The sequence below is a fragment of the Parus major genome, chromosome 23 (assembly GCF_001522545.3).
Source record: "Parus major isolate Abel chromosome 23, Parus_major1.1, whole genome shotgun sequence".
Classification (NCBI taxonomy): Eukaryota; Metazoa; Chordata; class Aves; order Passeriformes; family Paridae; genus Parus; species Parus major.
This window is the reverse complement of record NC_031791.1, coordinates 3,947,187-3,963,049: the sequence shown is the minus strand read 5'-3', so window position 1 is coordinate 3,963,049 and position 15,863 is coordinate 3,947,187. Positions and strand designations below refer to the sequence as shown.

The window sequence follows — 15,863 nt, the reverse complement described above, 5'->3', positions numbered from 1 at the left end:
TCGCCGCATCGACCCCGACTTTGGTTGCCCGCGTTGCGGTACCGGGAGCGGCCGGCTCGGCTCGGCGGTGGGGTCGCTCCGCGGCTGGCCGGACGGGTTGTGGGGCGGGTGTGCTGCCGCTCTCCGGGGCGCGGAGACCTGCCGGAGGAGCGGGAGAGGACGGACGGGTCCCCGTGGAGTGCCCGGGTCAGCCCGGGGTGTCCCGGTCCCCGCGATCACCGGAGGCACAGGGCAGTGCGCTGCCAGTACCGTGACAGGGGGCGGTTCGAGCCCTGGGGTCCGTGGTCGCGGAGGTTTCGCTGGCACGGACGGACCCCACTGATCCCGGAGCAGAACGACCGTCAGGGCTGTGCCCGCCGGGGATGCGCCGCCGCGCCCCTTGTTCCCGGTGTCTGAGCCCGAGGCTCAACCTGCCGGTCGGGGCTGTGGCTGTTTGCTGGTTGTGGAAGGATCGTGAAGCTGTTAACTGAGGGAAATAGCTCTTCCTGTCAAAGATAGAATTGGCTGTTTGTGGGAAAAGGCTGTCGTTTGCCAGGGAAAATCCCTCTTTCAAAGCAGCTGCTGGTACCTTTCAGTTCCAGCATCCGCACGCTGTGGGCATGGTTCAGTGGCAGTTTTGTCTGTGGTGTCCGAGAAATCGTCCCTGGGGTGGCACAGTCGTTAGGACATTGATCAGGTATCTGTGAGGTTGTTCTGGGTGTGTAGCGAGAGCATGGTGCCTCTTGGTGCTCACACGGTGATGCCATGGCTGGTGGAGCTGGGGTGGGAGCTGCTCCCACACCCTGGGACCTGGCACAGCATGGCACTAAGCTTCCCAGAGCATGGGCTGGGTGGGTTTTACCAGCATTTCCTGTGTCAGTGGTTTTCCTAACATGCTGTCTTCCCTGCAGTTGTCCTGCTGGACTCAAAGGAATCGCAGGCAGAGCTCGGCTGGACCTCACACCCATCGAATGGGGTAAGCATGGGACTGTCCCTCTGCACCACCAGAGAGGGTGAAAGGCTCTCGGTGCTCAGCAGCGTCTGACATCCTGTGGTATGAGTGCTTTGCTTACCACAGAGCGGGGCTGGGGGCTGGCAGCCACAGGAACCTCCTCGTTCAAGGTTGATGGGTAGCTTGGCATGATCAGTGCCAGGAGCCCATGGGAGCAGAGCGAGGGGTGAGGTTGTGTGAGTGCCATGACTGGCGTGGAGTCCCTCCTCAAAATGGATTTTACACTACTAAAACAAGCCAATAAACGCTGGCTAGTTAAGGCTTTGTGTTGTGGTTTGCACACCAGCACTAAGGGTCAGTCAAGCCCTTAGAATCCGAGGGCTGTGGCTGGGGAAGTCACTGGGAGCTGTGTCATGTAACCTTTGTTCCATCAGCCCCTCACTTTGCTGCTGGTATCCATCTAAAGCCACTTTCAGTAAGCTTGGAGCTGTGCTCCTTGCAGCTTTGGGTTCATTTTCCCGAGTGGAAACAAAGTGCTCAGAGGGAAGAGCGGTAGGTCCTGGAGTCACCTGTGTGACACAACTGTTTGTTTGCAGAACAAACTGTTCTGTGTATGTTTTGACTTTTTTGCATAAGTTTACCCCCAGAAGGAATTGCTTTGGGAAATTGCCAGGTTATCATTCAGGCTATGAGGGTTGAATCATCATTTCACTGATCAGGATCTCTGCTGATAGCTTTGGGGAAACACTGTTTCACTTGCAGTTGGAGGATTTGTCCTGCTGCAACTAAAACTTCTCCTGGCAGAGAAGCTGCTGCTGTTCATGAAGGTGTTTATGTCCTTGTGTGATGGTGTGTCTGGTGTCACATCTCCTTAGACATCTTGGATTTCTCTGGGTGGCCCAACCCCATCCAGCATTACACCATGTGGTAACACTGTGTGCATGCACCTTCCCAGGGACAGAAAATCTGAGGAGTGTGTGGGAGATGAAGGCTCTGGCTCCTCAGCAGAGGATCAGGGCTCATTTCCCAAGACCTGCTGCAAGTGCTGTCTTACTGGTTGCATCTTTATATTTGCACCTCTGCAGAGAGCTCAGGTGTTGGGTGCTCCAGGAGCAGGGTTACTACAGCTGATGGGTTTGGTGGGCTGAGGACTTCCAGTACCTAGAACATAATGGCCTGTGGTGGAGAGGCTTGTGCTAGTGACATTTATACTGGTTGGTGTGTTACAGCCCTTTGTGTTCTGTCCCCAGTGGGAAGAGATCAGTGGTGTGGATGAGACCTACAAGCCAATACGCACGTACCAGGTGTGCAATGTCATGGAGCCGAACCAGAACAACTGGCTGCAGACAGGCTGGATCGCCAGGCGTGACGGCCAGAGGATCTTCATTGAGCTAAAGTTCACCCTGCGGGACTGCAACAGCATCCCTGGTGTGACGAGCACTTGCAAGGAGACTTTCAACTTGTACTACGTCGAGTCTGACTCTGACCTGGGCCGGAGTGTCCATGAGAGCAAGCACACCAAGATTGACACCATTGCTGCTGATGAGAGCTTCACACAGGGAGACCTGGGCGAGCGCAAGATGAAGCTGAACACCGAGCTGAGGGAGATTGGGCACCTGAGCAAGAGAGGCTTCCACCTGGGCTTCCAGGACGTGGGCGCCTGTGTGGCGCTGGTCTCTGTGAGGGTCTATTACAAGAAGTGTCTCACCACCGTGCAGAACTTGGCCATGTTCCCAGACACGGTGGCAGAGACGGCCTTTGTGACCTTGGTGGAAGTTAAAGGCACTTGTGTGTCCCATGCTGAATTGGATGTGGATAATCCCCCTCGGATGCACTGCAGCGCGGAGGGCGAGTGGCTGGTCCCCGTAGGGAAGTGCATGTGCAGCCCTGGCTTTGAGGAGAAGGATGGGGGATGCAGAGGTAAAAGTTGGTGTCCTGGCAGTGTCTGTGTCAGTCCATGCTACTGCCAGACCTGTCTGGTGCCTGAGCACAGTTTGGACAAGTGGAATTGTCTTTTGTCAGCAATATGTTTCTTTAGATCATGGCAGCTTCCTAGTGAATGCCCAGATGTTTGTTTGGAGGGCGGCATTTGGAGGGCGTGGGGCTGCTCTGCTGCTTATAGTTGGGCAGATGTGTCAGAGCTCTGGATGCTGACAGGCATTTCCCACAGCTTTATCTGTAATGTTAAAATTACTCTAGAACATTAATATCCCTATTTATATGCTTTGGACACGGTTTAATAATTTGGTGACTTTACAGCTCACAAGGTTATGGTTAAGGACAGCTGCAAAAATGGACATACCCTCTGCCTTAACAAGGCATCCTACTAATGAACCTGGGGCTGTGACCACTTCATCTTGCTTTCAAAGGCAGCTGAGAGCCAGGTGTGGGATGCTGGCTGTCATGCTCTTCCTCACAGTGTGTGAGCCTCTGAACGGAGAGAGTTGCTGGGCTAATGCCACCCCAGGCAACTTCTTGCCAGGGTGGCAATCCCTGAAGGGGGTGCATTCTTCATCTGAAAAGACCCTTTGCTACCCATGCCTGGTGTCCAGATGATACCTTGGATGTCTTTGTCTTCCCCTCAAAACCAGACTGAGAGGAGCACAGCTAAATAGTCCCAGGCAGGGAGAGTTCCCCCACACTGGAGGCAGGTGGTGCAGTAGGAGATTCCATGGAATTGGATCTGCCCTTCAGGAGCACCTCCAGGCTTTTCAGTGTGCTGATGGTGCCGCCTGCCTCCAGGTGGTGGGATGCCCTTCCCGGTGCTCTGGGCAGTGGCTTCTCCTTAAGAAGACCTTATTAAAGCTATCAAATTGAAATCTCAGTGCTGTTGATTGCTTCAGTGGCTGTGTGGCAGCTTGCCATGCTTTCCACATCTGTTTGGAGTGGGGATTTACATAGTGAGTCCCAGAAGGCTTTTGCTAATGTTTCAGGTTTCTCTGTGTTGAGTTTAAATAATTCATATTCTCTGAGGAAAAATATTTGAAGTAATTTAATGGACATAATTAAGTTTCTCTCCCCTCTCACAGAAAGCAGGTCATTAGTCATTCTCTGTGGAGCAGTGTCTGATGTCTGGTCAAATATCAGAAAATAGTTTTTAAGGGTTGAAAGTTTTGGGGTTGTTTGCAGCCCTGCATTAGCATAGTGCTAAATGAACAGCTTTAAAAGATTTCTGATGAAAGCAGACAAGGCTGTGGAAATTCTTTAATGCGGACAAAATCCCTTGAGCTGGAGGCAGGTGGATGCTTTGGGAGTTTGGGGGTGCTAAACCAGTCAGGGGATAGCACAACACACCTGGCTCCACTGCTGTGAGCCTGTGGTGGTGGCTTTGGAGGGCTCAGAGGGTGTGAATCCTGCTGGCCTACAAAACTTGTTTGCCACGGGTTCTGTTGCAGCTCTTGTGGACCTGAAAGGACTGGGGGTGGTGGGAGCTTTGCTGGTGCCTGCGGGGTGTCAGGGGGACAGGGTGGTGCTTGAGGGGGGTGGTGGCAGCAGGACTGTGGTGCTGGTGACAGTGGAGGATGCAGGAGATGAACTGGTGAAGGTGTTTAAAACTTGGTGGCAGAGCTGGTGTCCCTGTAACCCTGATTTAACTACTGAAAGCATCCTGTACCAAGAGAAGCTTTGTGTCCTCGCTCAGAAATTAGGAGAGATGAAAAAGAGGCCAATAGGACTTATGACTCCTAATTCTGGCTGCAGCAGAGCTGAGTCTTTCCATGTCCATCCTTCTGTTCTGCACCACTGCTCCAGAGGCACCCCAGCACTCCTGAATAGTTTGCATGTTTCTGATGAATCATTTTGGCGTTTGGTGGAGTGCAGCCGTCTCTGGGGTGGGACTGCACAACTTTAGTGTCTGTTTAACATCCACCCACGAAGGAGAGGAGAGTTTGTCACTGAAAATGCATTCAGACCGCTTGTCTTGTCTGATGTATCTCTATAGCCAGATGCTGCTCTGTGCTTACTCTGGCCATAAAACCCATTCCCAGATGATGCACGGCAGGCAAGTGGGCAGTCCTGTGCTCTGTGGATGATCCCTGTTTTGTTTTCACTTTGCTTCTCAGCTTTGATATCTTTTTGCCATTAATTTTGTCAGGCATGAGCTGCAGCCCTTTGTGTCGTTTGTTTTGTGGTGTGTAGCAATAGCTTTTGTGTAAATGAAGCCATGATGTGGGGGATCTGCCTGACATTTTCATTCGAAGTTGTCTCCTGCTTCATCTTTCCTATCCAATCCCTAGTAATACCTGCAAGGAGAATTTCAACAAAGCTCAAGGTTAATATTTACCAGCCAGATTTGCTGCAAATGAGACAACTTAAACCAGACATTGAATTAATATGATGGAGACCAGTTACCAAAAATAGCTACTCTTCTTTGACAGAAACGTAAATTTGTGCCTTGGCAGAGTTTCCTCCTCAATTCATTTTCCTCCACTTCTGACAGCACTGGCAGGAGCCAGCTCTGCACTGCTGTTGTGTCCCATGCTCTGCTCCCCCTCACCAGCACCAGGAGCCCTGCTCGGTCTGCTCAGTGATGCTCTGATTAGTGGCTGTGCCCCTTGTCTACATGGGAATGACATCACTGAAAAGAGTTTTAGAGTTGAAAGAGTTACTAGTGCTTTGTCAGGATTTTTAAATGATCTTTTAAAGAGATGAGTGTTGTTGCTTTTCTGGGGAGGGAAACCTTGCACAGGAGGTGGCTTCAGTGACAGCCTTGTCCACAGCTGCCGTTTGGAATAGGGAATAACAGAAATTCCCCCTCTGTCTGCATTTCTGGATGGATTTTTGAGCAGCTTGTTGAATTCATCCTGCTATGGACAAGACACAAGGAAGATTTATTGTATCTCTCTTAGGGAGAAAGCAAAGGTTTAGGGGGGGAGTGGGATGTGGGGTAAGTAAGATGCTCTTCTGTCCATTGGATATGTCCCACCACAGCATTGTGTCACTGCAGGGTCCTTAGCTGGAAAAGAAACAGTTCAGTTGAAAGTTAGAGAAATTTAAAATAATAAGTTACAATATTTTGTCATTTACTGCAAAGATACTTCCTTAAGCTTGAGGTCTGCTTTTCTGTTTAAATACAAAAAAGATGGATCCAAATGTACAGCACTTGGAGTTTTTGATTTGTTTCATCTTTTATACATTAGCTTACAAACCTATAAGTGCTCCTGGAGTGTATTTTATCTGCTGACTGATGCTGGAGGATTATGCATACGTTTATTTTTCCTCCTGGGGCTTTGTAATTTGCACAAAGCACCAGGTTTTGCTTTCATCACCGATGCAGCCACAGGCTTCCCACAGCCAGGCCCTGTGCCTGTGGAATTGGAGGGAATCCCACAGGAATTCTGGAGGTGGGATCAGCTGGGTGGTGGATCCTGCTGCCCACCAGCCACACGCATGGAACAGCCGTGTAAAACGAGCTCTCATTTCAGCCTCTCTGGAGTAATGACCAGGCTTGGAGGCATTCATCATTCGGGATTGCACGTTACATTGCTGGTTCACAGTGTGTCTGAAATAATTACAGCTATGGAAGTCGTGACAGATTCAGACACAAATCGCTCCGTGACCTTTAATTTCAGAGCAAACTACTCTGACAATTACAAGCACCACAAGTTGTTTGCAGAATTCCTGTGAGGTTAAGGTCACGGATATCTAGCTGCTGGATGAACGTGTTGGATGGGCTGTTGAAATACAGAGGGGGATGTGTCTTGCCCACAGCTGAGGGGGTTTGTGTGAGCTGAGGTGCTCTGCAGGGTGCTGGAGAGGCCGGTCAGCCAGTCCTTCACCGGGAGCCCTTGGGTGGATCCATTAGGAGCTGAGAGAGACAAGAGTGAATTGCAGTTGGCTCAGCGGATGTGCCTGCTTCAGTGTGTCCTTGAGGAACATTCTGGCATAAATAGCAATGAGGTTCTGTCAGTCCTGGCTGGATTCATCAAATGCACTCTGTTAGATATTTCAAGACCGTCTTTCTTCTGTAAATCAGTAAATTTAATTTCGGCTGTTAAGAGCTCATTGTTGGGGATGAACAAAGATCTTGCCCTTGGACACAAGTTTTTGTCTTAGTACTCCACAAATTTTTTAACAAGGACAAAAATTACAGAGTAGCATTGTCGAGAGGTGTTGGAATTGCTGGCAATGTGTTGGATCATAGGCTGCTTGTTGAAAACCAGTTGTTTAAAATCTCTGAACTGTGTGGAAGGCAAGGTGCTTTTGGATTCTCTAGGGTGCTGCAGCCCAAAGTTCCCATCCTGGCAGACATGGAACCGAGGTGAGAGGAACTTGACTCAGTGCTTGCATTGATTGCTCCTCATGCTGACTTTGTCCCTCTCAGACTGGCACAGGGATTGGACACGGCTGCTGTCCCTTCCCTCTGCCTGCACTATTGATCACAGCTGGTGTGGAAAGACAAGGTGAGATCTCAAACTCAGCATGGAGGGGGCAGGAACCTCTCTGCTGCCTGAGAACATTTGTCAGCAAGGCTCTTTGGCCACCTCAGTGCACCACTGAAACTCTGTTCTGTCAGTGATTTACACAAGGTGCCCTGTCTGGTTTGGGCTGCATGTCCTCGTCCATGAGCACAGCTGGCAGCGTCTGTCCCTCCTTGGGGCTGCTGCCCCCTCCTTCCCACTGGCCTGAGGCACTTGGCCTCTGAAGAACTGGTGAAATGTTTGGAACATAATAAACAGTGACTTGCTCAGCTCAATAATGGGATTAAGATAGCTGGAGTACAGCTGTGCCAGCCTGGTCCAGAGAGGGACAAGCAGGAGCTCTGTAAAGGATGCATTGTGAACAGCCTGGATGATTGTGAACAGTGGTGAGATTGCAGGTTGGAGTGTTGCTCAGGGAGGGCTGGATGCAAGTCTGAGGGCTGGGGGGCCCAGTGCTTCCAGTCTGTCCTTTGCTGGGGGGGACTGTCAGGCTGCTGGGGTGCCTCAACCTGTGGTGGTGCTGTCCCGGTTCTTGCTGTGGCACCCCCAGTGCTGGCTGCCTGTTTTCCCAGCTGTGGCTTTCCTAAAGAGCATTTTCATGAATGTCTGCTTCAACAGAGAAAATTAACACACATTAAAGCAGAGGAACTTTGTCAAATACAATTCCATGACCAAAACTGGAAAGGAATTGATTTTGGAAGACAGCTGAGTTGTAGTGTTAATTATAAATGCCTGTATAGGCATTTTGAGGGAGGCTGCAGCTGTTATTAATTCACACTGGCACACACGGCACTGCTGCTGGTAGGACTTCACTGGGGAGGGAAATTGAAAGCTGTCCTGTGCCACTGGAGTAGGAAACCATGCATTTTCTAGTTCTGCATCCTCAATTGCCCCTGCTTTCCCTGTGGCACAGGCTGGGAATGAGAGAGGATGTTGCTCTCTCTGAGCAGAGACACCGGCTCCTGTCTGAGGAGCCGTGTCAGATGAGGTGGTTAGAGAAGCCTTTCCCATGGTTATTCATGCTGGGTAATGGGCCAGCCTGCTGCACAAATCAGTGTAGCTAGTTTTGCTGCTGGTTTAGCAGTGTGCAGACAGTGTTACATTGAGAGGGGAACGTGCTCTCTCTGTCAGTGACATGGATCAGACCTGCTTGAGGAGCTTCTGTGGTCAGCAGTGCTGGAGCTGGAGAGAGGCACTTGATCCATCTGACCCATCTGGCTGCTTTTCTTTGGCTCTGGGGCAATGAATTATTTAATTTTATTGTTTAATAATTTAGTTGTGGTAGCACCAGAAGACCAGGAACAGGATAGAAAGCAATGGACAAAAAAGAGACTTTAATTCTGTAAATTGAAGACCTGATCTCCTGAGAGCTGTCACATACCCACTGCAGAAATAAGCACTGTGAAATCACAGGGACACCTAAACCAGCTGGAAACCAAGAAAAACACTCGTAGGATGAGGTAGAAGAAGGTGGGAGTTTCTCTGAAAAAAGAAACAGAGACACACATATGATGCATCACATGTGCTGGGAACTTTTGTTCTTCTCAAGGGCAAGTTTAGGACAGCTAAGGAAAAAAATTAGCAACTAAAGCCCATGGCTTCTTGTGGGACCACACAGGGTTGTAGTGCCTGCTCCTGGGACGTGCAGATTGGGCCATTTTGTGCCATTATTAATGACAAGCACGTCTGTAAACTTACTTCTGGCTGTTATAAAACAGGGTGGACTAGTCTGAAAGACACCTCTAATTGGAAATGTTCAGTTTCCTACGATGAGATGTCAGATTTGTATGACAGGCACATCCAGGGGATGGGGGCTCTGGGCTTAGTGCTTGGATCCCTTCATGTTTGTAAACAGGATTGATTTTCCCATCCTGCCTGATGCAGTGATGTTTCTGCCCTGTATGGTGGTCAGTGCTGTCTAACTAAAGGAAAAAGCAAACTGTGTCTCCATTCTATGAATATACTGCTAGTTTTGGTTTGATTCCTCAGCTCTAAAGAGGGAACTGGAAGTTTTGGGAGTAATTTTAACATTTGCTATTTTTTCCTGGTTTATCTAGCACCCTAGATAGGGAATGGCATTTACAATGAAAGTCAGTGCAGAGCTGCAGAACCCACATGTCTCTTCTGGGTAAAACCAAGGGACGTCTGTCTCTCTTGGTGCCAGGATCATGCAGGTGCTCAGGGAAGGCAGCTTAGAGGGTGGTGTCTGCTGGCCAGTGGCAGCAGAGGAGATCCAAGGAAATAGGGAAATGCAGTCCTCAGGCATGTCCCCATTTGTCCTATGTTGTTCTTCCCTTAACACCATCTCTTCTCTCTTTCAGCTTGCCTTCCAGGGTTTTACAAGCTCTCCCTCCGTCTCCCTCTCTGTTCTCCATGCCCTGAGCACAGCTTCACACATGAGGAAGCCTCCACGTTCTGTTTGTGCCAGACCAATTACTCCAGGTCTCCTTCAGACCCACCATCTGCCTCCTGCACACGTACGTCTCGCTGGAATGGCTGCTCCTTGCACTTTGTCCTGCAGCTCAGAGACAGGGCTGTCCCAAGCTCCCCCTGCCACTGAATGCTCACCTCAGGGTCCCGAGGGTGATGCTGCAGTGGGGAGGGCATGGAGGGGCTGTCCCTACAAGCCAGAGCTCACAGGCTGCAGGCTGATGCGACAGATGCGCAGTCAGGCTTGCAGACTCCCTGGTAAAACTGGGGCACAGTCATTTAGTCACTAGAGTTCACAGGTTTTAATTAAATGGCCTCTTGTTAATTGGACTGGACTCCAGCTGCTCTGCTGATGGATGCTGTCCAGCTGCCAGCACAGCCACGAGGAACCCTCCATCTCTGCTAAGCACGGCTGGGCAGTGTCTGACCAGGAGCAGGCTCCCAGCCCCCACTGGTGCTCAGGGAAGTTCTGGCTCCAGCCAGGTGCTTCTCATGCACACTGTGAGCTGTGCCTTGTGGTGCACATGCATCCCTCCAGCTGGGATCCCCTGTCCCACATCCCACCGTGCTGCACCAATGCCTTCGTGTCCCCCTGTGCCACCCCTGGCTCTGGCTGCCCAGGACCGTGCTCTTGTTCTCCACCCCCAGTGCCCGCGCCGCTGCTCCCAGACCTTTCTCTTTACAGACCTCTCTGTCCCAACACCTGCTCACAGACCCTCTTTTGCTTCCAGGTCCACCCTCTGCCCCGAGGAACCTGGTGTACAGCCTGCGGGAGTCATCCCTGGTGCTGGAGTGGAGTGCCCCTGCGGACGCGGGCGGCCGCAGCGACCTGACCTACAGCCTGTGGTGTGGCCGCTGTCCCGCGGTGCCCCCGGGCCGCTGCGAGCAGTGCGGCAGCAGCGTGGGCTTCGTGCCGCAGCAGACGGGGCTGGTGGAGCGCACGGTCACCCTGGTGAACCTGCTGCCCCACGTCAACTACACCATCCGCGTGGTGGCCCTCAACGGCGTCTCGGCCGTGAGCCCGCTGGCCGGCCAGCAGTACGCCGAGGTCACCGTGTCCACCGGCCGCGCAGGTGGGTCGGCTCTGCTCTGCTGCCAGGATTTTGGTGGCTTTGCTGCTGGGAGGACACAGAGCGTGTGGGTGGTGTGGTCACGCCTGTGCTGTGGCAGCTCCCTGTTTCTGCTGGGTTTGTGCTGGTGGCACAGATGTGGTGCTTAGGTGTGGCAGAGAGGCTGATGAAGACTGGCCCGTGGCACTCTCAGGGGGTTCCAATTGATTCAGGAGTGAGCGTGGTGACAGCCTGGGCTGTGAAGGGACAAGTCTACTCTGTGATCTGGCTGCAGTTTGAATTTACAAATCATAAAAGAAAACCCCTTTGATGAAGCAACATTTTTGGCTCATTCATCAAAAAGCTCTTTAAAACAGATAATTCAAATATTGGCTATCCTTCAGAACCAAAAAAATTGATTTCCTCTCTCTATCCTGTGCTGGTCTGTGACACAATTCTTACTGTAATTATCCCCTTCCATTTCCAGTTTGGCATTTCTGTTCCCTCAGGTAAGGGGAAGTGAGTGCCCATGCCTGTGGACAGGTTCCTGACCAGAGGGGCTGGCTGAGGAGTCCCTCCTCAGCTGTTGTCTGTGCCAAAGGACAGTCAGGTCCCTCCTCTGTTGTCTGCTGTGCTGAAGGACAGTCGGCTCTGGCTTGTTGTGTCCTTGTCCGTTCCTCTACGGTTACATTATTAATTTGCATGAAAACCCTTTCCCAAGCCACAGTTAATGGAGACAGATGATCCTCAGGTACCTCTTGGCAGGAATTGGCCAACAATTTCATCTGAAGAGATTAAACTTTGATCTTGTTATAAATAATTTTCCCACTGCTTGATCAAACGGTTTTGTGCAGGTTGTTGCTTTCTCTTGCCTCATGCCATAATCCCTGTGGCTCCATTGGGGGATGCTGTGCTGCAGACTGCTCCTCAGCAGAGGTGTCATTCCTCATTAGGATCTTTGCTGTTCAAGGATGGATTTAGCTCTGGGAAGATCTTCTGCCTCCTGAGCTCAGGCTGGGGGACAGAGAACAGGCTGGGGTGTGGTGAGCTCGGAGAGGTCAGACAGACAGACTGGTGCTCTGGAGCTCCCACCAGGGCAAAAGAGGCCGGGTGTGGGCAGTGAGTGCCCTGTTCTCTTAGGGAGCAAAGCAGCAAGCAGTGATGCCAGCCCATGCCTTGGCTGCTGAAAACAGCTTTTCCCCTGGGGAAGGGGGAAATCTCAGCCCTTTACTCCATACCGTGTACTTCTGAAATGCACCTAAAGAATGTGGATAATTCATCCCGTAATCTGTTCAAAATCAATGTCTCTTGCTGAGCTGTCAAGTCTCCAGATGCAGATGGTGGCTCGGAATTACCCAAGCAGCTGAGGCTTGGAAGTTTCCTGGAACAATGACAGTTTTTATTGCTGAGGGTGTCCCCTCCTGGGCAGTGCCAGGCTGGGGCTGCCCTGTCAGAAGGCACCAGTGCCCTGGTTCCTCTTGCCTTTGCACCACTGGCTAACAGGGTTAACATGGTTAAGCCATGCCTATCAGCTAAGAAGGGGAGAAGGTGGGGAGAAGGTGGTCACAAACTCACAGCTGAATTTGTCTGTAAGACCCCACTGCGAGGAGGGGACCCTGCATGGGCAGGACACAGAGCCACAGCTGGCAGGGGCAGTGTGGGGAGACGCTCCTCTGAACACATTGCTTCTTGGGGTCCTGACTCTGCAGCCCCGTGTCACTAGAGCCCACCAGAGAAGGGCTGGATGGGGCCAGAGGTCAGGAGGAAGGAGACTCCAGGGATGCCTGGGCAGTGGTGATTTCTGTGGTGGCTGTCATGCTGTGGTCTCAGAAGTTGTTTGCAGCAGCAGGGGAGCTCTGTCTGCTGATAAGCAGGTTCAGAGGAAGAATTAAACAAGAAACAAGACCCTATTTAGCTGTCAGATCCTGCTCCTCTAATCCAGCTCCAAGTGCAGCTCCATGCTGTCCTTCCCCTCCAGCAGTCACCAGAGGGAATTGTCCGTCGTTTCTTGTAATTGCAGTGAAAAGAAGAGATGCAGTTTAGTCTGCAGGTGGCAAAATTAATACCATGTTTTTTCTAATCTGTCCCCAGCATGGGACTAAATAAAAGTGTTTGAGGAGCGAGCAGAACTGTTCACCTGCAGGAGTGGAGCTGCATTAGCCATGTAAATGTGCACTCCAGGCCCATGTCATTTGTATTCCCGGCAGGAATACAAGGCTCCTGCCTTAAAGAGCTTTTAAATCTGCTGCTGATTAATAATGCAACCAGTGCCAGAATGCATCCTCCTTTCTGAGGCTGAGAAGGGGTTGGAGCTGGATTTGGTCCTCCAAAGTAGATTTGCTTGTGTATGCCCAGGGCTGATTCAGTGACCAGGGGGCAGAGGGGCCACAGGATGAGCTGGCTCTGGGGCACATGTCTGAGCTCCTGGGATCTTTGCCCTGAACAGGCTGCCTGCCACATGTAGCATTTCCACATTCTGTTGTCAACGCTTTTCTTAGGCTCCCATTTCCTTCTTCAAGTATGAACAAAGACTCTGCACCTTGAACTTCTTTCTCAGGTAGAAATCCAATGTGTTTTGACTGGTGAGGCAGCTTCTCCGCTTTGGATTGGAGATCTTTGAGGCAGGAGCTGCCTGGGATGGTGGCCAGGGCATGTTCTGTGTTGTGATGTGAGGGAAGGGAAAGCTGGCTCAGGCAGGGCAGGGTGCAGGGGCATCCCTTGCTGAGTGCAGCTGTTGGATGCAGCAAGATGTTCTGGGGAGGGACCAGGTGCCACATGTAGTTTTATGCCTCTTCTGCTGCTATGCTGGTTAATCAAGAGGAGAAAACCCATGTACAGGGGAATGGAGTTTATAAAATCAGGCAGAGTGGTGAATAATTTAATGTTTGCTTTTTCGAATGGAGGCAATGATAGGAGAGCTTAAAATATTGATGGGAAACACATTTTTTTTCACAGTGTGAAATGCTTTATAGCCTGTGTGATTTTCTTTAATGTTTTTTAAACATGTTTGAGGCTGGCACCTACTTTTCTGTCATGTACCATGGGCTCTGCTCTAAAGCACATCTGTGAGTGAGCAGGATTTTTCCTGGTGACTTTGTTAACAGTCAAGACCCTGTGTTCAGGTTCTCCAGTCCATTTCCTGGATTCAGAGATACAGGAGGGCAGCTGTGTGATATTTTATTGATGGGAATACACACTAAGGAGCACTTAGCCTATCTTACAGGAGCAAGACCCAAGGCAAGTGCTGGGGGATGATGTTTGACTGTGTCCCACACCATGGGGTGGGTCACAGCAGAGGGAGCTGTGTGTGGGCAATGGGAGCTGCTCAGGAGTCCCTCTGACTCCTCTCACAGGAAGGGACTTGGAATCAAGGAGCAAATCCCCATGAATAAAACATCATGAGGACCTTTTATTTCAGCAAAGATTAATGGGCTAAGTAATAAATACAAAATTTCACAGATACTTAAGTTTACTTTCTAGGGACTTGTTCCTCTCCACAGGAGTCTTGGTGGGACAGAGGTGGGTCCAGGGAATGTCCTGATTTCACGGGAAGTAGGGCAAGCTGTAAATAACGTCCCCATGTAGCTTTTGCTGTCCCTGAGGGCTCTGAACTGCTGCCTGCGTAGGCTGGAGACTTTTTTGGAGCCACACCTGGTTAAAATGGGAATATTGGCAAGTGCATCTTGCAGTGGATGAACTAAATGGATGCACTCATATCAGGGAGGGAGATTCAGAGAGAGGGGACTGGTGTCTGCAGAAGCCACACACTCTGCAGCTGTTTGGAAGTTTTCCTGAAGCAGCACCCTTCATTGCCCATTTCCTCTCTGCATTTTCAGCGCCAACTCCTGTCACTGACATCCGCACGGATAAGGTGGAGCAGAAGAGCGTCTCCTTGTCCTGGCAGGAGCCAGGCTTCCTGACTGCCAATGGCACCGAGTACGAGGTCAAGTACTTTGAGAAGGTAGGCTCTGGGCACCTCCAGGAGCTCTGCTTGTGCCCCAGCTGACTGCTGTCCTTCCCTGGCTGCCCTCAGGGGCAGTGCCAGGCGCTGTGTGTGCCCAACCCCTGTGTGATTCCAGCTGGCCAGGGGCTGAGACACCACAGTGGGTTCCTACATCCTGGAGGAGATGGTCTCTGCATTCCCAGCCTGCTCTCTAGGAGAGTGTTGGACCTTGTGCTCTGCACTGGTTTAGGACTGAGAGCCATAAACCTGTGACTGTGGTGAGCAGTGAGTGGCCCTTCTACCTGGCAGGGGACCCAGCAAATATTTTTAGTTTCTTGATTTTAAAAAGTCTTGCTGTTTGACAGGTGCAGTAGGTTGGGAATTTTAGGAGAAATACCAGTGGGCAGAGCAGGGACAAGGCTCTAAATCAAAATAACTGCAGTTTATGACACAGTTCTGCAAATTACCTTATCTGCGTGTGCTCAGGCTCGTTATGGAGCTGACGGCATGTCAGGCACACTGTGCAGGTGACATGTCAGCGTTCTGTATTTAGAAACAAGCCACCATGAAGCTGATTCATATTAATGTGATTTTCAGCATCCGATAGATTTGAGAGGAGGGATCTGTGGGGGAGGGCAAATGCGGGAGCCCAAGATGTTAATTCCTGTGCAAATGGGCTGCACCAACCTGATACTTGGGGTATGAAATGAGGAACCTTCCTCCTTGGCTAGAAAATTTAAGTTCAGTTTAGCAGTTATTCACTGAAATGAGGCACTTGATGCTGACATGAGTATCAGCTTAGTTCCTAATCTTTGCTTTTAAAGCTTTTGTTTTAACCGTGAAATTCAAAGGGGAAAATGTGTTGAATGGAAACACATTGCGTAGTGATGTGAGCAGGGCAGCGAGAGCCCATGCTGGACTGTGGGGCTGGGACAATGGCAGTCTGTGGGGCTGGGACAATGCCAATCTGTGGGGCTGGGACAGTGCCAGTCTGTGGGGCTGGGACAGTGCCAGTCTGTGGGGCTGGGACAATGGCAGTCTGTGGGGCTGGGACAGTGCCTGTGCCAGTCTGTGGGGCTGGGACAGTGCCT

General features: G+C 51.0%; 1 protein-coding gene across 1 annotated transcript in view; it reads left to right on the top strand.

Moving 5' to 3' along the window:
• The window catches only part of EPHA10 (EPH receptor A10), a 25,497-nt gene continuing 9,634 nt past the window's right edge, over positions 1 to 15,863 (top strand). Inside the window, exons 1-5 of the mRNA XM_033519620.1 lie at positions 1 to 955; positions 2,182 to 2,851; positions 9,672 to 9,827; positions 10,512 to 10,853; positions 14,666 to 14,790. Of these exons, the coding sequence (XP_033375511.1) occupies positions 2,248 to 2,851; positions 9,672 to 9,827; positions 10,512 to 10,853; positions 14,666 to 14,790 (1,227 nt within the window). The 5' untranslated portion in view covers positions 1 to 955; positions 2,182 to 2,247. The remainder of the gene's footprint in view (positions 956 to 2,181; positions 2,852 to 9,671; positions 9,828 to 10,511; positions 10,854 to 14,665; positions 14,791 to 15,863) is intronic.